Raw genomic sequence first — 27,609 nt, forward strand, 5'->3', positions numbered from 1 at the left:
ATTGGGCCTTTATTAGTATGAATTAAAGACCCATGGGCCCATGGGCCGGTAACATCTCTAATTTGTAAGAGATTGTGTTAGACAATTTGATTTAAACGGCCCATTTACACAAATTAGTTGGAAAAGTAATGAAAAAAAAAAAAAAAAAAAAATATATATATATATATATATATATATATATATATATTTTATTCCTTGTTTTAATTTATTTTGTTTTTTTAAAACAATTTAACACTAAAATTGCATCACAGAATCTGTAAAAGATCGTCTTCTTCGTCAGAATATGGAGCAATAGTTTTGCAGTGGCAGTCAAAGATGCAGGCATTTCGGATGGTGAAGGAAGTTATCTGTATTATTATATTCGGAGGAAAAGAACAAGAAGGAGGCGGCCGACGGTCTCGTATTTGTATTTCTTACATGTGTTAAAGCCTTCTCCAGCTGCACCTTCGTAAATTGTCCTTGTTTTTTCATTTTAATTCGTTGAATTTTGCTCAATCATTGTGAAACCCATGTAGATTAATGCTTTATAAGAGGGCCCAACTCGGAATTATTCGATATATTTAATAATAATTTGAAGTCAAACTAATGGGTTTGACTTTTTTTTTTTTTTAATGTGTGTTTTTTTGTGCCCATACCCCCCGCCTACGTTGGATGACAATTTGAAAAAAAAAAAGGCGAGATCTTTGAATCTCTGAGTCTGTTTTGTTACTCAACTGCCCCTGTTTTTGGGGTGTTCCAAAATGTTTATATAAATGCCACTTTTTTGTGTGTGTTTGCTCATAAGCTCGGTTGAATTTTGATAAAAAGTGATTGTTAATAGTGTTGGAATGGGTATGGAGGCCTTTTGTGCTTATACTTCCTCATCTTCATCTTCCTCCTCGAGCTTTTTGGCTCAGAGAAGGGACCAATCTGAGGACGCGAGGAGGGAATTTTCGAGTCATTCGAGTAATAATCTTCACTGTGTTCGAAAGCCGATGGCGAAGCCATGGAAGAAGCCGGCGATTGCGCCTCTGCCACCGACTCGGCCGAGGGTCTACAAAGTGGACCCACTTAACTTCCGGAATTTGGTTCAGAAACTCACCGGTTTGGCTGAGCTTCGACCTCCACGCCTCCAAAAGATGGCGCCACCACCGCTTGATATCGCCCGCTGTCCAGTCTCGAACGTCGCCGTCGTGGAAGCCTCCACGCTTCAGCCTTTGCCTGTGAGGCTGGACGAGGCGGTGGACGGTGGGAGCTTTCTCGAGCTCAACTTGTCGCCCTTCAACAAAAATTGGTGCTCTTTCCCTGCTTTGAGCCCCGAAAGTCTTGCCATTTTGGATGCAATTTAGATTTATTGATGATATTTTTAGTTTGTTTTTATGTGATTAAAGTCCAGACTTGGTAATGTAACCAAAAGAACAAACATGTGGAGATCGTGGGTAGGTTGTGCAGGTTGGTTTTGAATTTACATTTAATAACCAAATCGAATTCAAGCTTGCAATTTACATACAGAATATCAATGTCAACAGAAAAATAATTCTAGAAGGGCAGTACGATTCAATCAACGCAACAATCGAGGATATCGATCATCTGCAAATATGGCCGATGTTTCTCAGTTGAATACAGAAGAACAGTCACCTAATTCCATCCCAAATTTTTCTTCTGGGCAATTACAACAGATTGTACAAGCCTTATCTGCACTCAATCATCGTCCTTTTGGTAATTCTGATAATAACATCAATGTTGCAGGTTTGTTTCCAGTATCTGCATTATCTGCATTATCTATTAACTCTACGAGTTCTAATCCATGGATTCTCGATAGTGGAGCTACAGATCATATAGTATCCAAAGCTTCTGTTATGACTGAACCAAAGGCTACCACCATATCTACAATAAATTTGCCTAATGGAGGGACAGCACATGTGTCACATACCGGCAATGTTTCTTTTAATCCTGACCTTAAATTAAACAATGTTTTATGTGTGCCTTCATTCAACTTAAACCTAATGTCCGTCAGCAAACTTACCAATGACTTGAAATGTTATGTGACCTTTTATCCTGATTCTTGTGTTATGCAGGACTTGGCTACGGGGAAGATGATTGGCTCGGGTAAACAATCCGGAGGTCTCTATCATATTTCTTCATCTCCAATCAAGTCTTCAGCAAATCAAGTATCTCAGTCATCTGATTTGTGGCATTTACGCCTAGGTCATCCTTCTCCTTCTCGTTTTAAATTTCTAGCTGATCAATTGCATCTTAATAATGCTACTCTTTCTCATAATTGTAGTATTTGCCCATTAGCAAAACAAACTAGGTTGTCTTTCCCAAAAAGTTCAATAACAACCCATTCTGCCTTTGATCTGTTACATTGTGATGTTTGGGGACCACATAAAATTCCAACCCATTCTGGTTTGCGTTTTTTTCTCACCGTTGTTGATGATTTTACTCGATGTACTTGGGTCTTTCTTATGCAACACAAATCAGAAGTACACCATTTGTTAGTAAACTTTGTTAAATTCGTTCAAACTCAATTTCATACTACTATCAAGATAGTTAGATCAGACAATGGGACTGAGTTCCTATCTTTGCAACCATTTTTTACTTCTTGTGGTATTGAATTTCAGCGCACCTGTGTCTATACTCCACAACAAAATGGAGTCGTAGAACGTAAGCATCGTCATATCCTAAATGTAGCTAGGTCTCTTCTTTTTCAGTCACAGGTTCCACTTAATTTTTGGGGAGAATGCATTTTAACGGCTGTTTATCTTATAAATAGAACACCATCACCATTGTTATCTAACAAGACACCCTTTGAAGCACTCTACAAACGACCACCTACATTTCACCATCTTAAAGTTTTTGGTTGTAAGTGTTATGCAACTGTAGTACATCCTAAGCAAAAATTTGAACCTCGGGCAATTCCTTGTGTTTTCATAGGATATCCTTGTGGTCACAAAGGTTACAAGTTGTATGACATGCAATCTAAAAAATTCTTTATTAGTCGTGATGTTAAATTTTGTGAAGATGATTTTCCTTTTTCATCAGCTTCACAGACTTTAACAGTAGCTCCTTCAACTCCCATTTTACCATTTCATGATCCACCCTACTCAAACATCCATTCTGATCCTTCGCCGTCTCCTCCGCCTCCTATTCCTTCTCCAAATTCATCAGTTCCAGATTCACCAGATTCACCCACTAAATCTGATCTTATCCCACCTGATACATCAGTTCCACTCCGACGTTCTACTCGTACCAAACAACCTCCAGCTTATTATAATGATTACGAGATGTCTTCGGGAGCCAATCATTTAACCTCTAGCTCAAGTCCCAACACTGGCACCAGGTATCCCCTTCATCATTACCTTTCACTCTCTCGTTTTTCTCCTACTCAACGTGCTTTTCTAGCTTTTATTACAGCCCAGACAGAACCTAAAACCTATGATGAGGCAGTTGGCAATCCACTATGGCAGCAGGCTATGAATGATGAAATTGCAGCTTTGGAACGTAATCATACTTGGTCTCTCGTTCCTCTACCACCTGGCCATAAACCTATTGGCTGTCGTTGGGTGTACAAGATTAAATACAACTCTGATGGTTCTGTTGAACGTTATAAAGCTCGACTGGTAGCAAAGGGATACACTCAGGTTGAAGGTGTTGATTACAAAGAGACATTTTCTCCTACAGCGAAACTTACTACACTTCGTTGCTTACTCACTATTGCCGCTGCTCGAAACTGGTTCACTCATCAGTTAGATGTTCAAAATGCCTTTCTCCATGGTAATCTAGACGAGGAAGTCTATATGTCTTTACCACCAGGTATTCGCCGACAGGGGGAGAATACAGTATGTCGGCTCCATAAATCTCTTTATGGTTTAAAACAGGCTTCTCGCAATTGGTTCTCCATATTTTCTACCACTATACAAAATGCAGGCTACACTCAGTCCAAAGCAGATTACTCTTTATTTACTAAGAGTAAAGGTACTTCTTTCACTGCAGCTCTTATCTATGTTGATGATATTCTGTTGACAGGCAATGATCTCAAAGAAATTCAACATCTCAAGACTAGTTTACTCGAGAAATTTCTTATCAAAGATTTAGGGAATTTGAAATATTTCCTAGGTATTGAATTTTCTAGGTCTAGAAAAGAAATCTTTATGTCTCAAAGGAAGTATGCTCTAGACATTCTTCAAGACACAGGTCTTACGGGAGCACGTCCAGAAAAATTTCCTATGGAACAAAATCTGAAACTTTCTTCAACAGAAGGAGAAAAGTTGAATGATCCAAGTAAATACAGACGGTTGGTTGGCAGATTAATATATTTAACCGTTACTAGGCCTGACATAGTGTATTCAGTTCGTATGCTTAGTCAATTTATGCATGAACCAAGAAAACCACATTGGGAGGCAGCTCTTCGAGTTCTGAGATACATCAAAGGTACTCCTGGTCAAGGACTTCTACTACCATCTGAAAATAACTTGAGATTACAAGCATATTGCGATTCAGACTGGGGTGGTTGTCGAACTTCCAGACGGTCTATTTCTGGGTTCTGCATTTTCCTTGGAAACTCAATTATTTCTTGGAAGTCAAAAAAACAAACCAATGTGTCCAGATCATCAGCAGAAGCCGAGTATCGAGCTATGGCAAATACTTGTTTAGAGTTAACTTGGTTAAGATACATTCTCCAAGACTTGAAAATTTCACTGTCCGAACCAGCATTATTGTACTGTGATAATCAAGCAGCATTACACATAGCAGCCAATCCAGTTTTTCACGAACGTACGAAACACATTGAAATAGATTGTCATATAGTTCGAGAAAAATTACAAGCTGGAATCATCAAACCGTGTTATGTTTCGACTAAAATGCAATTGGCAGATATTTTCACTAAAGCTTTGGGAAGACATCAATTTTATTTTTTGAAAGACAAGTTGGGTGTGATTGACATACACTCTCCAACTTAAGGGGGAGTATTGAGATATAATATCTAGAGTATATATTATTTATAGAATATATTTCAGTTATTATATCATAATATTCTTTATTTATGATTTGATTTATAGTATATTTTATTTTATTCTGGTATTTAATTATTTTATATTTTCCTCATTTGTACTAGTTTGTATCCTATTTAAAGGATATCAATATCAATGATAATACACACCTTCCCAATTATATTTTCTATCTCATTCTTAACAAATATGAACTTTAATACATATACTTTGACACTCAAGCTAATTTTGAGTATATCAACAATTTAAATAATAGATATGCATTGTATTTTAGCCTAGCTTTTTGTATCATCTCTAGGCTAGTAATTTGGATCTTGAATTTTGGATGGGTTTCGATATAATCTAATCTCACGTAGTTTTCATTCACAGAAGTTTGTATGATACTAATCGTCGACAATTTTACACTAATAACTCATATCTTAATCTACAAGTTTTCATTAAAATTGACACGTTTGCCTATGAAAATTATATACTGAAACTTAGGGTTTATTTCAAATATAGAAAGGAAAAGATTTAGTTTGCATATGAAAAACTCGATAAAAATACGTAACATAAAAATGAAGATATAGTTAAATGAAGATAGAGTGAAATAGACTGCAGAAGGAAGAATTTGCCGTTTGATTTGGGTTGGAAAGAGAGGCCCTCAAATTGCAAAGCCCAATTAGGCCCATAAGGGAGATTAATGATTTGGGTTGGAAAGAGAGGCCCTCAAATGGCAAAGCCCAAATAGGCCCATATGCAGGCCCATAAGGGAGTATTGATTTGGGTTGGAAAGAGAGGTCCTCAACTTGCAAAGCCCAACTAGGCCCATTTTCAGGCCCAGAAGAGAGATTATTGATTTGGGTTGGAAAAAGAGGCTTTCAAATTGCAAAGCCCAATGAGGGCCATGTTTAGGCCCCGGCTCTGGTTTTGTTCAGTCTACTTTGCTAGTTAAATGACAAAATGGGTCGGTTTGGATGAAAGAAGAAACTGAACACCCAGAACTAGAAGTAATCTCCGATTGAGGAAACTCCTTCACTTCCCACTCTGCAAGCTACGATCGTCTTCACTCCGGAGCCTTCAGCTTCTGCATTGGGATACACCATGTCCTGGCTGGCCAGATCCATTGCAAATTCATTGAAGCTTGAAGATGATGATGAAGAAGACGAAGAGAATGCCGGTGGCAACCTTAAATCACCGCTCAAATCTGATTCCGTATCTAACCAGTACCATCAGACAGATTCTCCTTCGCCGTCGTCGTCGTCATCTTCAACTCCCACTGCCAGAGGCGTCAAAGAGGATTTGTCCGAGCTGAAAAATACCCTAACCCGCCAATTCTGGGGTGTCGCCTCTTTCCTCGCCCCTCCGCCTGAACATTCTGCGTCTGATTCTCACATCTCTCATCCAAATCCTAACGAACCAATTGATACGTCAACAGCCGACAATCCATCTGACCCTAGATTGTCTGAAGAAGATCTAATTGCCGGAATTCGCAGTGATTTCGCGGAATTCAGCGGGAAGTTTAAGACCGGGATCTCGAAGCTGTCGAACACCAAGACCGTATCGGAGATCACCAAGATTGCTTCCAATTTCCTTCAGTTTGGATCGGAGGATTCGTTGGAGAATTATGATGTGGGAAGTGCGGTTGGTGTAACAGAGGAGGTCCTGATATTTGTGAGGAATATCGTCCTGCATCCTGAGACCTGGTTGGACTTTCCTCTTCCTTATGATGACGATTCTGACGGTAGCTCTCGCTTTCTATCTGATAGTTTCTCCATTGCACAAATTGAATATTTCTATTTTCCTGGATACAAATCTTCGACGCGCAGCATGGTATTATGTCAATTTTCTTAGTAAGTTAATCGAAATTTTGAGCGATCACAGATGTGCTTCTGACCGAATATCCTGAGCTTCTTTTATTCTTTTTTAGAGCAATTATACTTCCCGCTAATCTTATTAGTTACCTCACTCTTTCATGTGTAGATGTATTTATTAGCAGACCGACATCAATTTTAGACTAACTAATTTTTTTTCATTCGATAACTCGTTTATAGATCTTGAGTTATCTGATGCCCAGCAAGAACATGCTTTAGCTGTTGAGCATCTTGTTCCAAGATTGGCTGCTTTGAGGATTGAGCTTTGTCCTCACTACATGAGCGAAGATTGCTTTTGGAAGATCTACTTTGTGCTCTTGCATCCTAGACTTAGCAAGCATGATGCTGAAATTCTGTCAACACCCCAAGTAAGTTGGTCGCTTTCTTATTAAATACGTTACTTTAAAGTTGCGTTGGGCCTTGCACTATTCCTGTGTATGCCACTTAATTAGCTGAGTAGATGTACTTATTTCATATTCTTCTATTTTAAGGGATCAAAATTTTGGATGTTCGTTACATAGAAAAACAATTTTTTTTTTTTTTTAGCTTTGGTATAAGAAATTTCTCAATTGTATGTGTGTCTGTATACACTTCTAGCTTTCATTGAGGGGGAAAAAAATGAGGAGAAACAAAAAGGGGAATGCCTAAGACAATAAGAGTCAGAAGATAACCACCACCTTAACCTAACTATAAAACCTTATGGAAAAGGGTTATAGATAGTTACGTGATGGGGAGGGGAGGGAATATTTTGTGCATGAGATCTGTATGGCCCTCTAGGTAATTCGGTTATTACTTTATAGTTTGTAGTAGGTGAGGTAGAGGAAAAAGACTGTTACCTTTTGGTAGAGACTCAAGCCTCTTGAATGGCCCGGGACATTTTTCTTCTCTCTTTTGTTTAATGTTCTTCTGGATTAGTAAACTTTGATTCCCTTGAAGTATTCTTTTGACATCTTTGGTTCTAGATCCCCAAAAGGAGATATTGATCCTTGCCAAGGCCCAATGAAGTAATGAGTAGTGCTCATTATTTTCTGTACATGTAGTTGGGGGATGATTTCTAGTTTATAATGGTAGACAGGGATGATATGGAAAGTTTGAGTTCTGGAGTATAATGGTAAAATGGAAATTTCTGTTAGTGAATGCACAATAACCCTTAAGTACTAGTCACCTGCATGTATGAGATGAAATGCAAACCAAGAATCTCTCCAACCTACCGTTTTTCTGTGTAAATTAAGTGGGTGGGAGATGGACCTACAAATTCAGATAGGGTTGTTGGACAGGGACTTCGAGGAAGCATCATTAGGTTGTTGGACAGGGACTTCGAGGAAGCATCATTACTCTAATTTGGGTAGAGTGTCCTTTTTAAATATTTTTGACAAGACATGCTCTATATGCTTGATTTACTGGGATAAGTCACGGTCACAGTTAATTGAGAACATGTTGGAGATGTGTATGGGATAACTTATGGGATAACATGCTCTTTGAAATTGTGAACTTTTTGAGTTTGAGTACAAGTAGAGTCATGGGGATTTGAAATTCCGACTTTAAGGGGAGGAGCACTTGCCAAATATCGCTGACCTATTCTCACTTTAACTCAGGAATTAGTAAACTACTATGTATTTGTAGGGTATTTAATTATTGTTATCTAAAAAAAAGAAAAAAACTTCTTTAGCTTGGATTGAGAGAACATGTTCTGATGCATGACAATCAGCTATAAGGTGATGGACCTACAATTTAACGGAGCATGTGGCTGATTCCTCTTTCCTGTAATTTCATGATTGTTTCCTTTTCCAAATAGTTTTCTAAACATGCAACAAAATCCTTAACGCAAACAAAAATTACTCCTGAGGTGATATGTGGCTGGGCCATGTATGCTTAATAACCTGGCAACTAGGCTCATTATAGAGGGAATCTGACAGAGAGGTTAGGGAGAAGGAACCCGCCACCACCTTGGAACATAAGTTTGCCCTCCATCCAGAGAGGACTAACCAATATGATGCAGACTCTCAATGGATCTATTCAATGCTTTATCTATCACTTGAAGCTTGTGTTTTGTTTATCTCGTCATCCAAGAGACTGCCTCCTAATTTGGCTGATTTTTCTCAGTTGATAGACGAAACTAATGGCCATGCTGCTGAAATGTTTGCTTTATTTGTAGTTTTATTTCCTTATTTGGAAGCATAAGTCTGTCAATTGTTGGTTTGGATATCATTCAAGCAATATTTTCCAAATATCCATCAGAGCTTTCTGGAATAATCTAAGTTGCGGTTCCCTACCCTGCATAACTAATTTTCTGAAACTTGTTTGACCATATTTATAGATACTAGAAGCCAGAGCACAATTTCATGAACTACAACAACGATCCAAGGTACAGATGGAGCCTCAGATATCTAGAAATATCTCTACTAGCTCAAAAGCATCTTCTGATTCATCCAATGAGGAGCTTCTCTCTGTTCCACCTAGAGATCAATCTGAATCACTGAAATCCCATGACAGTGCAGCTCCTTCCTCAATGGTTACTGTTGTAGAGACCGATAAGCATTCAATTAAGAACGTGGAAATTCAAGTTGTAGATAAGCCTGTCATTGAGGAAATACCCTTGCAAACCGGTGTTGAACATTCCCACTCTGGTCCTTCCCAAGTTTTTGATGACATATACGTGGATGATGGAGATGATTGGTTGAAAGAGGAAACTCTTGAGATTGATGGTGATGGTGGAACTAACATTCCTGCTGGAAATGACGAGGATGTATCATTTAGTGATCTTGAGGACGATGACCAGGAGGTGACGGCATATCATAAGAAGGGTACATCAGGCTCCGACTCTTCAACTAAAGATTCCCGAGATTGGGTTCAGCTTAGCCGGACTTCCGATTCAGACAAGGACACCAACACCATAGAGACTAAGCATGTCGGATCGGGGCAGGTAGTCACCCGCAAGGAATCAAGTGACTGGCTTAATGTCGATGACATTGATTCAATGTGACACCACCGTAAAACTCTTCAATCTGCTTATTTTCATAGAATTTTATCCCTTCAACAATGTATATCATGTGTTTTCTCGATATGAAGCATGCATTTGGAAACTTTGTTATAAGATCACTGTATATAGAAAAAACTTGTAAACTCAAATTCATTTACATGCAAATAATGGATGGCTTTGTCGTAATTTCTATCATTTTTTGTTTTTAATTTGTGGAGCTCATTTATAGGACCTTTGTTGTACTATTGTGATATATAGACGTCGATTATTTTCCATTTTGCAAATATCATTGAAATAAGGACCGTATGCTATCTACTGAAACAGATTATTCACAACTAATCTTTCTTTATTGCCACTAGGACCCCCTCCCTTATGATTTACAACACATACATCCAACATTAAGATCCCCTCCCCCTATGATTTAATAGAGCCAAAGTTACTCGAAAGGCGTTCAAGTTGAGACCACAACAAGTTGCCTAATGAAAATTTTGGCTTATCTTCAACTCTGGTAACTTTGGTCCCCTGATCTACTCTTGAAGAGGAGGTTTGATCATCCCGATTTGAAGGCCCTTGAACTATGGCAACTGATCCTCCAATCTCCTTGAGCACCAACTCCAACATCTGTGGATCCACGTCCACATCATGTCTCGACGCATCTGTGACATAAATGGACCCAACAGCTCTCTCGCCATTGGTTCCAACATCGATGGCTGATATCGACAAGCCGTTCTCACGGAATACCCGCGTGATATCTGATAATAATCCCACTCGGTTTAAAGCGCAGAGTTCCAGCCTCAATCCCTGTGAAGTAGAAGTCCATTTTGTTAATGATAAATGAAAAGGTTAAAGGAGCTAACTTTAAGATGATGATAGTAAGAGCATTGCAGAGATACATACATGTGAAACCCTTCTCTCTATGGCTGCCACAAGTCCCTGTAAAACCCTATTCTTTTCACTCTCTGAGTCTAAGATGCAGCCACCTTTATGTCGAATAAAATACTCCTGCCATTTTAAACACAAAAGACAAGGCTGCGTCAGCGCCACTAGACACACAACTTGACAAATTTTGGACCAAAACAAAAGCCAACTTGGACAGGAAATGGCACATGAATTTGCAAAAAACAAATGGGTACCTGATCAGCTATAGTCCCATTCGAACTCACTGCAGCATGAAACACCACGTACTGCAATTCGGTAAGGGCACAAATCGTATCAAACAACAGCTTCGGACGGTCCCTACTCTTGATATTGATAATTGAATATCCCTTCTCCTTGCAGCTCTCTATCCTTACATGCGTTCGAGTGCAACCCTTTTTACATATTTCACTATCATCGCGACAACGACACAGCTTGTAATCGCCGTTGGCATACATCAACTGATGGAGCCGCCGCTCGGTGTGGGTCCGTCCGGCCGATGGAGCAGTCAGCCTCACGTTGCTTGTTTCTCCCTCTCCATTATGGGCGTCAACCACGTTCTCAAGTTGCTCCTGCACATGGGCCAGCCTCATTGGATCCTTTATGGATCCACCATTCAAACCTTCTTCCATATAGATAATGGAGGCTGCACTTTTGTGGTGGGTCCATGCCACAGCAGCGGTGACGTTGCACCCCAATTCAACCAGCACCGCGAATATCTCCGACAACAGACCTGGCCTATCAGTTCCGGTGATTTCCGCCGCCGTGTGCTCTGATGACAACCCCTTCTTCCCCATATTGCACATTCTTGCCGTTCTTGACGACCCTTCTCTCCTACTCGCACACAATGCCTGTAATTGCGTAGTAATTTGAGTACACATTAGAGGAAAGTTCATGAGGTCAAAGAAGCACCATACGTATGTACATAAACAGAGACCTGCTGAATGTAATGGATGAGACCTTCATCGGTGAGTTTATTTCCAAACTGATCTGTCACGTGGAAAACTGCAGCACCATACGTATGCACATAAACAACCATTACAAATCAGCTTCCATTATAACCACTGAACTCTGTACAAAAAGGTATCACAATTTGAAAATTTCGAGTCTCCTTCCTCGAAGACATTAACAATAGTATAAGAGAAGTTCTTATCCGATAAGTCAGACTCCATTCATCTTGAACATGATTTGCTTAAACACAATTTAAACACCCAATTAAAAGTTAAACAAGTATGATGTGTGTGGGAACGGACCGTCCATGAACCATCCACCGTCGGAAGAAATATAAGACTTGGAAATAACAAGGTCGAGATCCGTCAAAACCTGCACCATCTCAAGTAGAATTCCATGTTTGTTGGCACTGTCAACCTGTCAAATAAAAATCCATACTCTCAATCAACAAAAAATCATGAAATTGAAAGCATGAAGTTCGAAGATAGGGACGGAACCTTGAGAAGGGTGCAATCCGGAAAGGTGTCATTGTCTATGCAAACTCTGGAAAATGGAAAAAAAAACCCCAATCCCAAGAGGAATTAAACCAAAAAGAATGAACAAAGCTGAAAACTTGATGTGTTGTTGTTTAGAAACAAACCTGGGAGGGTAAATTCTTTCAATCAGTAATTCCAACTGGGGATCCACGCAATAAGGTTGATACACAGTTTCCATCATATATCTTTTCTTTCTTTTTCAATGAACAGAACAAGGAAGAAGAAGCAGAGGAAGAACAAGAAGATGGGATTGTTGACTGCTATGATTAGAAAACAGAATTAACCCACTCTCTGTTTTGTATAATTAAAATGAACCCTCTCTTCATTTTGTCTCTCTCTCTCTATATATATATCTACATGTGTGTGTGGGTGTATAAAAGATAGATGCATTGCGCGACACGTCATAGTTTATGGTTTTGGTTTTGAGTTTGATAAGGTGAGAAAGAAGATTGAAAACGTGAAGAAGTACTTTAAACGGCGGGTTGCCACGTCGGCTAACGCGTGGCGGAAGTAGGTGGTTTCCATGGTGTCCAATTGCGGCGGCTGCCCATACGAAAAACGTCACCACCACCTGTTCATCACGGAAAAGAAAAACGAAACTGAAAAAAAGGGGAAGAAAGAGGGTGTGAGTTGTTTTGTGCATTGCAAGTGGGGATCCATCTTGAATCTTGTTTTATCTGTTCTTTGAATCCGGAGTTGGCTTCCAGGCTAAGCTATCCGACGGCTGGAAAGTAAAGCACGTCATTCGGGGTTTTGAATTTGGATGAATCCGAATCCAAATCCAAATAATTGGAAGCTGGTGCTGGTGCTGTTGCTGGCGCTGGCGTGGTTTTATCGGATCTGCTCTTCGTTCTTACCAATCTGTGTCTGTCTCTACGCTTCGCCGCCTCTTCAAGATTGGAAATTTGGAGGTCAAACTCCATCATCCATCTAAATAATATTTTTAAATACCTTTCCATTTCAAACCAAAAACAAACCTATTTATTCATATTACAAAAATCATTAATACTTTCATTAATATTCTTAAAATACCACAACAAATTTAGAAATAACATTAAAACATACACAACTTATGAGGTGTTGGTACATAATTTCCGTTCATGTATTCACACTAAGAACTTTTAAAATAAAACTAATAATAAAAATATATTTTTTAGACTTGAAAAACAGTTCCTGAAGTGGGCATTATTTATAGCGTTTTATGGGCCTTGGGTGGGCTTCAGGCCCAATGCTTCCGATTTGGACATTTTTGTAAGGAACAGCGTATAAAACATTTTAGTTAAGAGTGAGGGAGTTGAGTAACATTGAAAAAGTAAAAATAATAAAATAAAATAAAAAAGAAATCGGTGGTGGTAAAGTAAAGATAAAATAAATAATAAAAGGTATAATAATGGCGGTATTATTTAATTTGAATAAAATGAAAAGAAGTAGATGTCATAAAAACGAAATGTCAGAAGAGAAGGGTCGAGTAAATAGTCGTAGTAGAAGAAGATAAGTCGCGATCTGAGGCCCACTAGGGTTGGCCCATCGACACCCAAGCCCATACTTCCACGTGGCACCATACTGCCATAATTAATATCCATAACGAAGGAATCCCTCTTTTTTCCTCATAGGGAAGGGCGGTGCTCACCCACTTCGCTCATCTCTTCCCTTTCTCCCTCCCTCCCTCTCTCTAAATGTAACTGCTGATATTATCCATTACCGGGTCAACTTGTCACGTCACATGTCCACCTCTACACTTCTTCTGGATATGTTTTCTTTTCTTCTTGATCTTAAGCTTAACGCCTTCTTTGGCTTCTCCCAATTCTGCTCTGTTTCTTCATCGACTCCCTTCTTCCCTTCCTGACACAACCTGTCACTCTAATGGATTGAATTCTGGATTCTGTTTTTTTTTTTTTTGGGGTTCCCCCGTGATATACGACGAGGGATATGGATGAGAATTTGAAAGCTGTTCGTAGGAGTAATTGGATTGTTGTAATGGCGGCTCTTGGATTTACCGGCTATACTGCTTACAGAGTCTATCATTTCCCTTCAATTGCTCGAAAGAGGGCTAAGATTTCCAGATTCTTTGCGGCTTTGTCTTCTGCCGCGGCTGCATTTTCTGATTCTGCCCACTGTGTCGCCACTATTTCTAAGGATTTTAAGGAGTTTATTCATTCTGATTCTGATGAACTCCCCCATAGTTTGAAGCAAATCTCTAAACTCGCCCGATCTGATGAGATCTCCACTTCCCTCACGCGTCTCTCTCAGGCGCTAACTTTGGGGGTTTTGCGAGGTTACGATCAGTACTCCCGGCAGAAAGGCGGCGGTGACGAGAAAACGAGTGATTTTACAGATAAAATTATGACGAAGCTGTGTAGTGAATNTGGAGGTCAAACTCCATCATCCATCTAAATAATATTTTTAAATACCTTTCCATTTCAAACCAAAAACAAACCTATTTATTCATATTACAAAAATCATTAATACTTTCATTAATATTCTTAAAATACCACAACAAATTTAGAAATAACATTAAAACATACACAACTTATGAGGTGTTGGTACATAATTTCCGTTCATGTATTCACACTAAGAACTTTTAAAATAAAACTAATAATAAAAATATATTTTTTAGACTTGAAAAACAGTTCCTGAAGTGGGCATTATTTATAGCGTTTTATGGGCCTTGGGTGGGCTTCAGGCCCAATGCTTCCGATTTGGACATTTTTGTAAGGAACAGCGTATAAAACATTTTAGTTAAGAGTGAGGGAGTTGAGTAACATTGAAAAAGTAAAAATAATAAAATAAAATAAAAAAGAAATCGGTGGTGGTAAAGTAAAGATAAAATAAATAATAAAAGGTATAATAATGGCGGTATTATTTAATTTGAATAAAATGAAAAGAAGTAGATGTCATAAAAACGAAATGTCAGAAGAGAAGGGTCGAGTAAATAGTCGTAGTAGAAGAAGATAAGTCGCGATCTGAGGCCCACTAGGGTTGGCCCATCGACACCCAAGCCCATACTTCCACGTGGCACCATACTGCCATAATTAATATCCATAACGAAGGAATCCCTCTTTTTTCCTCATAGGGAAGGGCGGTGCTCACCCACTTCGCTCATCTCTTCCCTTTCTCCCTCCCTCCCTCTCTCTAAATGTAACTGCTGATATTATCCATTACCGGGTCAACTTGTCACGTCACATGTCCACCTCTACACTTCTTCTGGATATGTTTTCTTTTCTTCTTGATCTTAAGCTTAACGCCTTCTTTGGCTTCTCCCAATTCTGCTCTGTTTCTTCATCGACTCCCTTCTTCCCTTCCTGACACAACCTGTCACTCTAATGGATTGAATTCTGGATTCTGTTTTTTTTTTTTTTGGGGTTCCCCCGTGATATACGACGAGGGATATGGATGAGAATTTGAAAGCTGTTCGTAGGAGTAATTGGATTGTTGTAATGGCGGCTCTTGGATTTACCGGCTATACTGCTTACAGAGTCTATCATTTCCCTTCAATTGCTCGAAAGAGGGCTAAGATTTCCAGATTCTTTGCGGCTTTGTCTTCTGCCGCGGCTGCATTTTCTGATTCTGCCCACTGTGTCGCCACTATTTCTAAGGATTTTAAGGAGTTTATTCATTCTGATTCTGATGAACTCCCCCATAGTTTGAAGCAAATCTCTAAACTCGCCCGATCTGATGAGATCTCCACTTCCCTCACGCGTCTCTCTCAGGCGCTAACTTTGGGGGTTTTGCGAGGTTACGATCAGTACTCCCGGCAGAAAGGCGGCGGTGACGAGAAAACGAGTGATTTTACAGATAAAATTATGACGAAGCTGTGTAGTGAATCTGGGTCTGGATTCGTTTCTGTGGTGGTTGGGAGTTTCGCTCGGAATTTGGTGATGGGGTTATTCTCTATAGATGAGACGAGTAAGTGGACGAGTTGTTTGGAGGATCGTTTGGGGAGATGGATGGGGGTGGCATGCGATGAGAAATGCAGGGAATTAATCGGCGAGTTGATTCGAATATTCGTGAGCTCGGCGGTTTCGGTGTATCTGGAGAAGACAATGGAAATCAACAGTTTCGATAGAATATTCTCGGGACTCACAAACCCGAAACACGAAAGGGAAATGAGGGAGTTGTTGGTCTCCCTTTCCAACGGCGCAGTGAAGACTCTGATCAGAACCTCCCACCAAGTGCTGTCGGGGCAGGGGAACTGGGCCATGGAAGCAGGCCCAGCAGCAGCAGCAGGGAAAAAGGTGGAAGAGTTCGAGGACATGGAATTGGGCGTGAAGCCCAGAAGCCAGCTTGGGAAACGGCCCAGAAATGGAGGGTGGGCATCCAGCTTGGGAGCGCCGAAAAACAGGAAAGTGATAGTGAACTTGACCGGGAGAATGACGTTTGAAATGGTGAGGTCGTTCTTCGAGGTGTTGTTGGAGAAAATCTACCAAGGAATGAAGCGATGTGTGGACATAGTGAATGAAGAAGTGATGGAGAGAGGACTGGAGATGGTGAGGTACGTAGCCGCCAAAACCTCTGTAATTGCCACCATTTGTCTTTCCTTGTGCTTCAACGTTCTTGACAACACCTCCTGGTTCTTGCTCGCATATTAGTTTTTTCTTTTTCTTTTTCTTTTTTTTGCCTGAAATTCCAGGAAAATGTTTTATCTCTGGGGATGTTTTTTCATTTCTCGAATTATCTGTACATAGTGTTCAATTATGCAACTTCAATTGTCGGATTGGATTTAACTGTATTTTTAACCCTCAAGTTCCCAAATTGAAGTTTATATATGTTTTCAATCCTTTTCACATTTACCTTCAATTTTGTTTTTTTTTTCTTCTTATTACTGTAAATTAACATGAATAATTTTGAGTATATCTGAAACTTGTGTTCGCATTAACATATACAAATAGGTTGATAATCGAATTAAGAATCGATTTAAGAAAATAATGTTAATAAGTTAAAATAATAAAATTGATTTTAAAGAGTCAGATTACAAATTCCAAAATAACTATTCCCAAAGTAGATATTAGGCCGAAATTGACCATGATGAGAGCCGACAAAGATTGTATTAAATTCTGATTTAGTGCTTCAAAACGATGTTTCCCAATGTACTTTGTGTACGAACCGACATGAATTAAATTTGTAGGTCAATGTAACGATGATTTCAAGAAACCATGTAATAACCAATTCCCAACCAACAAAATTAAATGTCGTCAATGTAACGATCTTCCCCAATGTACTCTGTCTTTATTTAATGTTTATTTTGTTCTATTATGAAAGACTTGCATCGAAGCATCTATTGTTAAGTTATATCAAAGAGGGAAGAAGATAAAAAATAATGAACATAGTCAGCATTAATTTTTCTAGCCGAAAAGTCAATCTTTCATTTTGGAATTTTGACTTGGACTACTTTAAAAATTTTAATATCATTTAAAGCATACTTTAAATTTTAAATCAATGTTATATGCTTTTAAGTGTTGACAAGGATATTGGAAACTTTCAATTGCCTAATACTTCACACCACGAAAATTAAACCATATAACGTCTCAATCAAATTAAACCATATTTGAAACGATTTGAAACGTAAACGCCTAAGAAAAAGGTACAATGAAACCTTGTGAATCGAAGTACTATTAGCAGCTTTGGCCAATCACAAAGCTTAACGGATAGCAGTTAAATAGTGGTCAAAATAGGCCCCGGAGTTGCCTTTCCTTCTACGCTCATGTGTTCATAGCTGCGCGTGGGAGGCACCACCGAGCGGCCACTTTGATCCACATATGCACTTTGAATTTGGATATGTAACGCATAAAGTTGAAGCGCGTCCCCAAGGGACTATTTACTTTATGTCGTCGAGGGGCCTTCATGTTGTTGGTGTCAAACGCTAGTAATTGGTTAGAAAGAGGGTTAAATCTGGGCATGCGGCTTCCAAGTTCCAACCAATGGAGCTAAATATCTATCTAGCTTCCATATCCAACTTTAACAACATGTGGTTTATTTTTATCTGTAATACCCCACCGATTCAATTTGTTGTGAAGTATGCACAAAAGTCAGATGCTCATGTTCAGAATCATGATCAATTTCATTAATTTGTTCTGTCTTGGATCATCTTCAAATGCTCTGTTTTTTTCTTTCATTGAGACCCAGTGAAGCTAATTCAATAGATATATAAGTGGCATGAATGGAAGTTTGTAGATACATAAAAGGAAGAAATTAGAATGAAAAGGTGTTGAAATTATGGGGTATGCTTTTGTGTATAGACGTAATCTAAGTGAGCAACTAGAGTTCGTCTGATCAAACACTCTTCTTCGCTTACTCCACTGCACTTCTCATCCATATTCTCGCTATCAGTTAGGTTCTCATCCAACCCCTACAAAACCAAATTAAAGAACCATCTCAATATCAACAAGATGTACAAATGAATACAATTTAGTTAGAGAAAACACTTTGTTCTTACTGAATTCTCGTTGAACAATAAAACTCAAGCGAATAGATTACGGTAACAAACCTGAGTGGGCAGTGATGCAAAGACGGGAGCAGGGCGGGCAGCATGAGCTGGTGGTGGCCTGTTGCAGAGGAGGTGGAGGAGGAGGAGGATGACAAAGATAAGGCAGCGGAAAGAGAAGAATTTAGAAGGCATTCGTGGATTTGAAAGTGAGTGAAGATAAGGAAAGGGTTGGAAATTAAAGGATAAAGAGAAAGTAATGAAAGAAATGGTATATATAAGAAATCAAAGAGGAATCGGACATGCGTGTGAACCTGAGAAGGTGCGGCTTCGACTTTGTCGACCAAAAATATAAAAGGAATAAATTTACGATACACAACCGCAATTACATGGGAAGCTAAGATCAAGATCATGAAATGTTACCGGGTGAGTGAGGCATTGCTATAATTATTTTAACAATTTTATCATGAGCATATACATCAAATATGATATTGTTTTGAAATGTTTTAAAAGACTTGCATTTCTTAATTAAGTCAGATGCAGCCTGGTCAATTTATTATAATAAAAAAAATAAGATCGTTACATATTTCCTATGGTAATTAATTATAGGTTATAAGTTTAATCTAAACGTTGTATATACCAACATGCGCATATTTTAAGGTATGTCGATCCGTTACATGATGAGGTGTGGTTTAGATCATGATGACATAAGAAATTAAGCATTGAAAACAAAGGAGCGAGGGCACTGTGACGGAATTTGTAACATTCCACAAACGAATGTTCACACACGTAAAACAACCAAATTTCCTTCTTTGACCAAATCAAACAAGAACATTCATCTCTTTTTCCAAAACAAATCTCAGAACAAACACAAACACGAACACAAACACAATTAAAGGTGTGTGAATGATTAATGATGTTTTTTTTTTCCACGTTCTGTGGGAGATTTTTTAGCAGCTTGAGGGGTCCATGAGAGAAAAATATTTATAATATTTATACAATATACAAATTCATAATATTTTGGAAAATCTTCCACCAGGTCCAAATAAAATAGCCTGTTTTGTGTTTGGATCACATACTCAAGTCCAAAATCCAAAATCTATTGGGTTTTACGATGGGCTCTTTAACAACAAAGCATATAAGTTACAGACTACAAGACAAATACTAAATTTAAATATTGGTTTTCAAAAATAAATTACACGACATTCCTCTTGTAAAAATAACCCAAAAAAGTACTTATTTAAAAATAAATAATAAAAAAAGAATAAAACAAAATAATAGACAAAAATACCCCCAGTACAAATATTTTTGAAATAATTATATAACATTAATAAATGTGAATGACAGATCCAAAGTTTGGATTAATAAAGGAGTTATTCATACTTTAATTAATCCATACTTTAATGCCACTCTGTTCATATTTTCCAAACGCGGTTTCTTAATAAACCCAACTTTATATTTTAATATCAAATATTTTCTTTGTATACATAACATCAAAACCCTAATTAGTGGTTCAAGTAAACTATTTGTACATCTGTCGAAGGTACAATAATAATAAGGTCATCCACTCATCTAACCTTGGCTATAAAGCATGGTTTTGATATTGAATAAAGTGTCATGTTACCAATACCATTGTGTCCACTAATTAATGTTGAAAGGGTAAAAAGGAAAGAAAAAGTAAAATCCAACAAAATCTAAGCCCTTCGTGGGTGGAATTGGAGGAAAAAAAAAAGTTAAAAGGAGCATGTGAAAAGCAAGACAAGGGTACAAAGGAACAGTGAAAAATTGATGTATTAATGTGTTAATATAACCATGGGTTGATTAGAAAAGATGATTAGTTATTTAGCTTTAACTTTTTAATTAGATAACAAGATACAAGTAAGATACGTAATGATATTTATAGAAAAACATCGTGTAATATTAGAGTTGATTAAGGTTTGTGTTATATTACACCAAACATAAACTAAAGGAAGGATGCTTTAGCTACTCTTAAAAGTTGCATTTAACTAAATTAAGTTAAAAAAACATCTTTGTGGGTAAGGGATGTGTCGTTCCACATGAGGCCTACTTTGGGTGGCCTTTGCGAATTTCTTGAGATGATTGCCAAGTTTATGCTTTGCTCTCCCGACCGCTCCTTTTATAAAATTTCCAAGTAACACAACGAATATTTTAAGGTTGTTGTACTCCAACTGCTGCTGCTGCTTTGTAAATTTTTAAAATAGGCTGAAGAAAAGAAACCCTAAACCCTAAATATTTATATTTCTTTGAAAAAAAACAACATAATAAAAGCTTCGAAAAGTTGTTTTGTTCATGGAGTATTAACAAGTTAACTGCCAGTTTTAGTCAATCGGCTTTTTAAAAATTAGAGTTTTAATTTAAAATTTGTGCGTTCATATATTTATTATAATTTGGAAGTACAACTCCCAGAATCTTCTTTATGTCACACAGCCGGCCATAATATTAATAATGGTTTAGTAATTAAAATGTAACAATAAACTCTAACTTTATGCTAAATTTATTCCATAATCAACTAATAATTAATATGTGAAATGACAACTTTGCCCTCTGCGTTTGCAGCTTTTTGCATCTACGGCTTAATTGGGTGGACACCATTTGAAGTGGACGAATCCGGAGCCGTCGTAGCCGAAGTCATGAGTACGACTGAGCCTTGTGGTTTCTGGTTCTATCATTTTTTTTTTTTTTTTTAATTTTATTTTATTCATACAGATGTTTAGTGTAGAATTAGATTTATTTAATAACTGGCTGTGACGTTGGCTTCGAATTAATAGTCGACACGTGTACTTTGTGGAACCCACAAACTTTGTTTCTTCACCACGAAGCTAATATCACCCATGCACCAATGCCACGGCCCCACTGGCTTATATCACCCATCTGTCCCGCCAAGGGAAAAGCGAGCTTACACACTTCCACTACCATGCCACTTCGATATCTTATTCCGTAATGACGAGATTACCCTCAATGTTAACCTTAATTACGGAACTATCCTCGAGAGTCCAGCGATAAATACAAGGCCCCTACGCTGCAATTCTTCCCTTTCCTCCTCCCTCTCTCCTCCTTTATCTTGTTGAGCAAATTCTTTGTCCTGCCGTCATGCTGACTACTTTTCCGACTGGTTCGCCGTACGAGTCCATGCTCGAAAACCCATTTCCGGCTGTCGACGGCACCTCGATTTCGTGGGAATGCGAAGACCACGACCGCGAGTACTTGCCGGTTGTGTTCCAGTTCCCGGAACCAGACGGATTATCGGACGTGCTTCAGTCCCCAAAACCGGTGATTTCGAGTTCCAGTTCCGAAAACCGGGTGGAACCGGAAGCCATGGATCCTGACGCGCGTGAACCGGACCGGAAGGTTGAGATGATAGACGAAAGAAAACGGCGGCGGATGGAGTCGAACCGGGAGTCAGCGAGGCGGTCCCGGGCTCGTAAACAGAAGCACTTAGAAAACTTAAGGAACTTGGTGAACAAGCTGATAGTTGAAAACCGGGAGCTATCGAAGCAGTTGCGGTTCACGGTTAGTCAGTTGAACCGTGTACGGACGGAAAACGACCATCTCCAGACCGAACACACAATCCTGCGGCAGAAACTTTTGTATAGCCGACAAGTATTAATCTTCCGGCAATTCCATCGACAATTGGCTTTGGCTTCCCCCTACAGCTCCTTTGAACAACCGCCAAATATCTCCCAATCGCAATACATCCTTAATAACAACAACAACAACAACAACCTCGTTAATTGCTAAAACAACCAGACCCTTATAAAGAAGAACCAATTTCTCAGCACTATCCTCTTTATCTCTCTTTGTAAACTAAGAAAAAAAGCTGCTAGAGAAAATAATATATATACCTATATCTATATATATATATATATGTTGGTGGGGTTTTACGCTATATTTATAGCAACTAATATTGTGTAAAAGAAGATCGGCGACTAGCTTTATTAGTAATAGCTATGCTTAATCTTTTTATTTTATTTTCTCTTCTTATATATAGTATTTATAGAAATAATCATTTTTCTATTTTAGCAAACCGGTATATGATTTCGTTTGAAAACTTGAGATGCATGGGCCCAACTACCATTCTTTTTATATGCTTTTAATCTTGTGGGTTAAGATTGTCATTCTAAATCATATTATAATATATATATATTTGTTAAATGGATGTTAACCCCATTTTTATGAGTTATGGGACAAATATTACCATAATCAAATCCAATTCTCCTATGACGTCCACCACTTTCTAGAGCATGCTGTTGTCTCTTTTCATAACTTTTTTATTTTGTTTCTTATTGATTTAACAAATTAGTGGGTAATCACTTTATCGTTTCATTCGGTAATGAAAAGATTATTGACATAAGAAACAAATTATCATTAACCAATTTTTATAGGAAGCTCTCTCTACCCAAATAGAAATACACCAATAAAACGAGATCAAATAAACATTCGATACGTTCAATTCTCAAAGTGGAAGAATAGAAATTGTTTTTCCTCGTATAATTAATGAATCAAAATCTAATTTGTAATATTGACTTTTTATTAAAATTGAGAAAATCAATCTAATATTTGACGTATAACATAATTTATAATTTTATAATAAATATTTAAAAGAGATATTGAAATACAAATTTTATAATAATCTAATAATTACACGAATGATGTATTGGGATCATGTCGTTTTTATAATTAAAAAAAATTGAAAAAAGGTAAAGGGTATGACCCCAATTTTGATTGCAATCCAACCAAAAGTAATATGTTTAATATTATTCAAAACTTTTTTTTGGGCCCTCACTCTTTTTTATTTATTTATTTTCCCATAAATTTCGTAGATTTTGCAAGTTAAAGGCATTCATCCAATAAGATGCATTGGATAGTCCCCGCATAGTAATTACATTGTTTGGTTTATTTCTATTTTTCTTTTCAACCCATCAATATTTTATTACATTAACCATAAAGTTGGGTTCTTTTTATACAGCCTGGCGACTAATAATAATTGAAATATGTAATTTTTTATTTATTTAATTACATGTGTTTTTGGCCGGCAGAAATAGTAGTAAGATTAAATTGAATTAATGATTTGATTGAATAAATTAAAAACTTCCATGTAGCCAAGCAAACTTATTTTAAAAAGTTATTGAATACAATATTATTTTCATTTTTAACTTATTTTAAAAGGACTGTTACTCAATTAATCACAAATGGGCCTGTCTTTGCGAGAACCAGCCCATTACAAAGATGGCCCATTAAGCACACGGAGAAATGAACAGCCCAACTTTGGCTCTGGGCCTACCCGACTACTAAAACATTTAATTTCGTTGAGACCAAGGCCCATAAAATCGATATCAAATTAAGATAGAAAAAAATACAATGGATCGCTTTCAGGGATTCAGAAAAAAGAATGCACGGGACAATTATTCAAAGGATTAGGCTTAGAATAATTCATGGGGTGGCGGCTGTTTCGTTGAATGTTTGAACAAAAGTTAGTTAGTGGCATTGAACTTTATATGGGAGGTGTCATTAATGTAAAACATGACTTTTATGGGTTACATTTTGGATGAGCACGATTTGAGATATCCGACATATGGCTATAGACAACACGGTTTGAACAAGCATGACTAACAATTAGTATGACGGGAGAAATTCATTTAAGAATGAAACTACACCGAGAAAAATTCAAATCACACAAAATTTATGGGGCATGTTTTTTAATTAAAAAAATATTATTATATTTGATTAATTGTTATGGAATTAAAATATATTGGATACCATGTGAAGACAAAAGGGATAAACTTAATGGGGGGTAATTATTAATGGTTGGATGCATATAAATATCATAAGGTCCAGATGTGAAATCTGAGGCCCATTGTAGTTGGAGATGTTGTAAGCAATTGGGCCTTGAGGCCCACCGAGTTACATCCACTTATATATGTTCTTCGCTTCGGATTTAGGGTTTTGCAGAAGTCGAATGCATTCTCTCATCTTTCTACACTTTGGGTATTGTAAGCTCGCTGAATTTAGGGTTTTGGCTTTGCTTGATTAAGGATCTGTTATCTTTCTAAATTTTTACATTCTCCTTCTTCATCATCTTCAAGAATTTGGATCAATTTTGGAAACAAATAAAAAAGGGGTTGGAATCAACTTGTGGTTGTGGAAATGAGGCAGTGATGACAAACTACATTTCTCGAATCTGAAACTGTGTGCTAAATCACAGTGGATCGAAGTTACCTGATGACTGCGTTTGTGCGTGTCTGAGCCTCTTCCACTGTCTCTCTTTTTCTCTTGAAATGACTGATGTTCTTCTTTTTCTGTTCTTCGTAAAATTCGTTATTCTTCTTCAGGTTTTCTTGGCTGAATCTCAAATCCTGTTTTCGAGACGTTTTTGTTTTAGGAATTAGGGTTTCTCTTTCGTTTTGGCAAAATCGAATTCTTTATCTCATCGTCCATTCATCTCCTTACAATTACTGGTTATCGGTGAATATCGTGTCTAGCACGATGGGTCAATAGGTTTTTACATTGTTGAAATTCATAAAATTTTATTTATTTATTAGATATAAAATAAATAAATTTAGAATTTCTTTTTTAATGAAAATTTTATAAAAGAAGAAAAAAGAAAAAGGAAAGAGGGGAAAAGGTATGGGCCTAATTGTGATGGAAAGTGTTTGGCGGGCCCAGGTTGGTGGAAGTATGGCCCATCTGGATTGAAATCTGCCCGGTTTGGATCCCACAGAAGAGTCGCTCGTCTCTTGTCTCCGAAACTCAAAACTCACATAACAGACACATTGAAGAGGGTGCCATGGCCCAATCTAAAAGCCACTCCAGCACTCCAGCCTCCCTCAACTCCTTCATCTTCCTTCAAGTAATACCAACAACAGCTCTCCACATTCCCTGCTGTTTATTATGTACAGAACAGAGGCAAACCAGAAGAATGATGCTGCATTTGCTGAAGAACAGCACAACCAAATTTCATTCAAATTCACAAAACTGTAGATTTTAATGAAAGCCATACTCAGTACTTTTGAAGAAAATAAAAACAAACAAATAAGTTGGAGCAAAAGAGCAGATTACACTGAGCTTCAGAATCAATCTGTCTCCATTTTTTCTCAAATCTTTTTGTGTTCACCATTTTTTGCATTCCTTTCTTTATAAATTTTAATGAAAGCTCCTGTCTACTGAAAAGAAAGAAAGGAGCTTCAGGCAGCAGCTACATTGGCTTTCTTCTTCTCAGCCGTCCCCACCCCCTTTAGATGCTTTCATCTAACTGCTGTTTGAAAGGGAGCAAAATGTTGCCTTTTGCAACACACCAGTAGGTGAGGATCCCAGCTGACTGCCATCCCATCCTTCACCCAAGAGATTCAGTGATGGTGGCACCTTGCTGCCCTTCACACAGTTGCTGCGGTTTGTTAATGCCTCTCCCAAAGGACCCCCCATTGAACTTCCCCAACACATTGCTGCTGCTATCTGGTTGCTTTGCTTTTCAACTAACTCATCATCATTCTTGCGTGCACCCAAATTCATCTGGATTGGCTCAAGCTCCCTAGATAGCCTGAGAGGAGGAGATTGAGCTAGCTTCTCATGCGTTGGTGAGGATGATGACGAGGAGAAATCAGACATGGGTATCGACATGGAGAGCTGTGTCCAATCCGATTTGAATTCTTCAGGCCAGGTCATGACCGAACGACTCGACTGGTCCTTGGGCCAGTCTTCAAAGAACTGTCGTAGTGGATGTTGGTCATGGTCTTGGGTTTCCTGGTCACTGTAGATCAGGAAGGAGTCATAGTTTTTGGGATTGGCATAAGAGCCCCTCTGTTGTGAAGGATTTAGGAGAGAATCAGTGGAAACAAGTCCAAATTCATCTCCTACAGAAATCTCTTGTTTTGCACCACATTTTTCATTGGATGCCATGAGATTGACATTCGAAGACATCATTGAGAGGCCCCCAGTCTCTTGGATTCTGCTACACACAGTCTCTCTGTTTAGCAACCTAAAGCAAATGGATAGACAAAATAAAAGTATACAGAACTTAGTTTAAACCATATGCCTTTAACCCAACTATTGGATTCAAAGTAATCGAAAATTATAGCAATATGATGATATCTTCCAAGAAAAGGAATCCTAAGTGTCAACCAAGATGAAATCCTTGGGTCTACCATCAACCTTAAAGTGGTAAGAGTTTGAATTCTCATATTTGTTCTTCAAGTTGATGAATTTAAGGTTCTTCTAATCAAGATTCAAGACACAAAAATGAAGCTCTTGTTGCGTAGAGGGAGGACATGTCTCACCTATTGCCAGGGGCATCGGCACCAGGATCGGAAGCAGCAACAGGATGCAAACTCTTGAGCTGGTGAGGAATGACCGGGAGGTTGTTGGATGCACCGCCGCTGGGCACCACCGTCGACGACAACGAAGTAGATATCGATGTCACCATGGGTGTTGGATTAGTGGTCCCAGGGGCGGAATGGCCAGTCTGGCTTTCCACAGGCTTTCTTGAACGATGGCGGCCCCTATTTATGTGTCTTTCACAATACTTCTGATCGGCAACAGCATCTCTAGAGCACCGCCATTTCTTTCCATCAGTTCGACGACATCTTCCTGGTTCAGGATCAGTGTTGCCGGAGAAACCCAAATGGAAAGAACCCCACCCTACACACAACTCGGATAAAGGGCAAAGCTTTAAGCATATATATTCTTGCAACAAACAATATCATGGAATATTTAATCAAACTCCAATCCACATTACTTTCTGAAAATCACAGGAAGGATTACAGATGTTCCTCCCATTCTTTAAAATAAGAGAAAGACAAGGAGAAAGTTACTTGAGTTGGGAGGCATGGATCCAGCAGAAGAGCAAGTGAAGCCATAGGGATAGAGCGATTTCTTGAGAGGAATGAGCAAATTAGAAGGTAGAGGCACATTTGAAGAGAGGTATTTGTAGATCAATGCCTGATGTTCAAGC

At 38.3% G+C, this 27,609-nt stretch overlaps 8 protein-coding genes and 1 non-coding gene across 9 annotated transcripts in view; 6 read left to right on the forward strand and 3 right to left on the reverse strand.

Moving 5' to 3' along the window:
- Window positions 1–860: 860 nt before the first annotated feature.
- Window positions 861–1,421, forward strand: LOC111803028. Its single transcript, XM_023687275.1, has one exon. The coding sequence runs from the start codon at window positions 975–977 to the stop codon at window positions 1,326–1,328; it is 354 nt and encodes a 117-aa protein (XP_023543043.1). The 5' UTR covers window positions 861–974; the 3' UTR covers window positions 1,329–1,421.
- A 4,514-nt stretch (window positions 1,422–5,935) lies between these two features.
- On the forward strand, window positions 5,936–10,013 carry LOC111803816. Its single transcript, XM_023688392.1, has 3 exons — window positions 5,936–6,711; window positions 7,022–7,209; window positions 9,159–10,013. Exons 1-3 carry the CDS (start codon window positions 6,072–6,074, stop codon window positions 9,822–9,824), a joined length of 1,494 nt encoding a protein of 497 aa, XP_023544160.1. The 5' UTR covers window positions 5,936–6,071; the 3' UTR covers window positions 9,825–10,013.
- A 133-nt stretch (window positions 10,014–10,146) lies between these two features.
- LOC111803817 (ACT domain-containing protein ACR1-like) lies at window positions 10,147–12,549 on the reverse strand. Its single transcript, XM_023688393.1, has 7 exons — window positions 12,328–12,549; window positions 12,185–12,230; window positions 11,990–12,104; window positions 11,674–11,741; window positions 10,955–11,587; window positions 10,719–10,823; window positions 10,147–10,622 (listed from the first exon to the last, which is right to left on the reverse strand). Exons 1-7 carry the CDS (start codon window positions 12,402–12,404, stop codon window positions 10,236–10,238), a joined length of 1,431 nt encoding a protein of 476 aa, XP_023544161.1. The 5' UTR covers window positions 12,405–12,549; the 3' UTR covers window positions 10,147–10,235.
- A 1,603-nt stretch (window positions 12,550–14,152) lies between these two features.
- Window positions 14,153–14,617, forward strand: LOC111803700 (protein PHLOEM PROTEIN 2-LIKE A10-like). The gene has a single exon (XM_023688225.1). The coding sequence runs from the start codon at window positions 14,153–14,155 to the stop codon at window positions 14,615–14,617; it is 465 nt and encodes a 154-aa protein (XP_023543993.1).
- Window positions 14,618–15,612: 995 nt separating this feature from the next.
- Window positions 15,613–16,812, forward strand: LOC111803701 (protein PHLOEM PROTEIN 2-LIKE A10-like). Its single transcript, XM_023688226.1, has one exon. The coding sequence runs from the start codon at window positions 15,613–15,615 to the stop codon at window positions 16,810–16,812; it is 1,200 nt and encodes a 399-aa protein (XP_023543994.1).
- Window positions 16,813–18,349: 1,537 nt separating this feature from the next.
- Window positions 18,350–18,867, reverse strand: LOC111804501 (phytosulfokines-like). Its single transcript, XM_023689329.1, has 2 exons — window positions 18,708–18,867; window positions 18,350–18,569 (listed from the first exon to the last, which is right to left on the reverse strand). Exons 1-2 carry the CDS (start codon window positions 18,837–18,839, stop codon window positions 18,435–18,437), a joined length of 267 nt encoding a protein of 88 aa, XP_023545097.1. The 5' UTR covers window positions 18,840–18,867; the 3' UTR covers window positions 18,350–18,434.
- Window positions 18,868–21,203: 2,336 nt separating this feature from the next.
- LOC111804009 (basic leucine zipper 63-like) lies at window positions 21,204–22,628 on the forward strand. The gene has a single exon (XM_023688654.1). It carries the CDS (start codon window positions 21,756–21,758, stop codon window positions 22,401–22,403), a length of 648 nt encoding a protein of 215 aa, XP_023544422.1. The 5' UTR covers window positions 21,204–21,755; the 3' UTR covers window positions 22,404–22,628.
- A 2,184-nt stretch (window positions 22,629–24,812) lies between these two features.
- LOC111804593 lies at window positions 24,813–24,913 on the forward strand. Its single transcript, XR_002816557.1, has one exon. It is a non-coding gene; the product is annotated as a small nucleolar RNA snoR126 (small nucleolar RNA).
- Window positions 24,914–25,582: 669 nt separating this feature from the next.
- LOC111803067 (growth-regulating factor 1-like) overlaps window positions 25,583–27,609 on the reverse strand; it is a 3,236-nt gene continuing 1,209 nt past the window's right edge. The window contains exons 3-5 of the mRNA XM_023687326.1: window positions 27,470–27,596; window positions 26,936–27,296; window positions 25,583–26,637 (exon numbers count right to left, since the gene is read on the reverse strand). Of these exons, the coding sequence (XP_023543094.1) occupies window positions 25,911–26,637; window positions 26,936–27,296; window positions 27,470–27,596 (1,215 nt within the window). The 3' untranslated portion in view covers window positions 25,583–25,910. The remainder of the gene's footprint in view (window positions 26,638–26,935; window positions 27,297–27,469; window positions 27,597–27,609) is intronic.

Source organism: Cucurbita pepo, chromosome LG10, assembly GCF_002806865.2.
Source record: "Cucurbita pepo subsp. pepo cultivar mu-cu-16 chromosome LG10, ASM280686v2, whole genome shotgun sequence".
Classification (NCBI taxonomy): domain Eukaryota; kingdom Viridiplantae; phylum Streptophyta; class Magnoliopsida; order Cucurbitales; family Cucurbitaceae; genus Cucurbita; species Cucurbita pepo.

Bases quoted from the DNA above. Each gene is read 5' to 3' on its own strand.
- LOC111803817 (XM_023688393.1), bottom strand. From the start codon at position 12,404: ATGATGGAAACTGTGTATCAACCTTATTGCGTGGATCCCCAGTTGGAA. The intron at 12,105-12,184 runs GTTCCGTCCCTA...TTTATTTGACAG, and splicing joins CGGATTGCACCCTTCTCAAG to GTTGACAGTGCCAACAAACA. The intron at 10,623-10,718 runs GTATGTATCTCT...TCTACTTCACAG, and splicing joins TAGAGAGAAGGGTTTCACAT to GGATTGAGGCTGGAACTCTG.
- LOC111803028 (XM_023687275.1), top strand. From the start codon at position 975: ATGGCGAAGCCATGGAAGAAGCCGGCGATTGCGCCTCTGCCACCGACT.
- LOC111804009 (XM_023688654.1), top strand. From the start codon at position 21,756: ATGCTGACTACTTTTCCGACTGGTTCGCCGTACGAGTCCATGCTCGAA.
- LOC111804501 (XM_023689329.1), bottom strand. From the start codon at position 18,839: ATGCCTTCTAAATTCTTCTCTTTCCGCTGCCTTATCTTTGTCATCCTC. The intron at 18,570-18,707 runs GTTTGTTACCGT...TTGGTTTTGTAG, and splicing joins TTGCATCACTGCCCACTCAG to GGGTTGGATGAGAACCTAAC.
- LOC111803701 (XM_023688226.1), top strand. From the start codon at position 15,613: ATGGATGAGAATTTGAAAGCTGTTCGTAGGAGTAATTGGATTGTTGTA.
- LOC111803816 (XM_023688392.1), top strand. From the start codon at position 6,072: ATGTCCTGGCTGGCCAGATCCATTGCAAATTCATTGAAGCTTGAAGAT. The intron at 6,712-7,021 runs GTAGCTCTCGCT...ACTCGTTTATAG, and splicing joins TTATGATGACGATTCTGACG to ATCTTGAGTTATCTGATGCC. The intron at 7,210-9,158 runs GTAAGTTGGTCG...CCATATTTATAG, and splicing joins AAATTCTGTCAACACCCCAA to ATACTAGAAGCCAGAGCACA.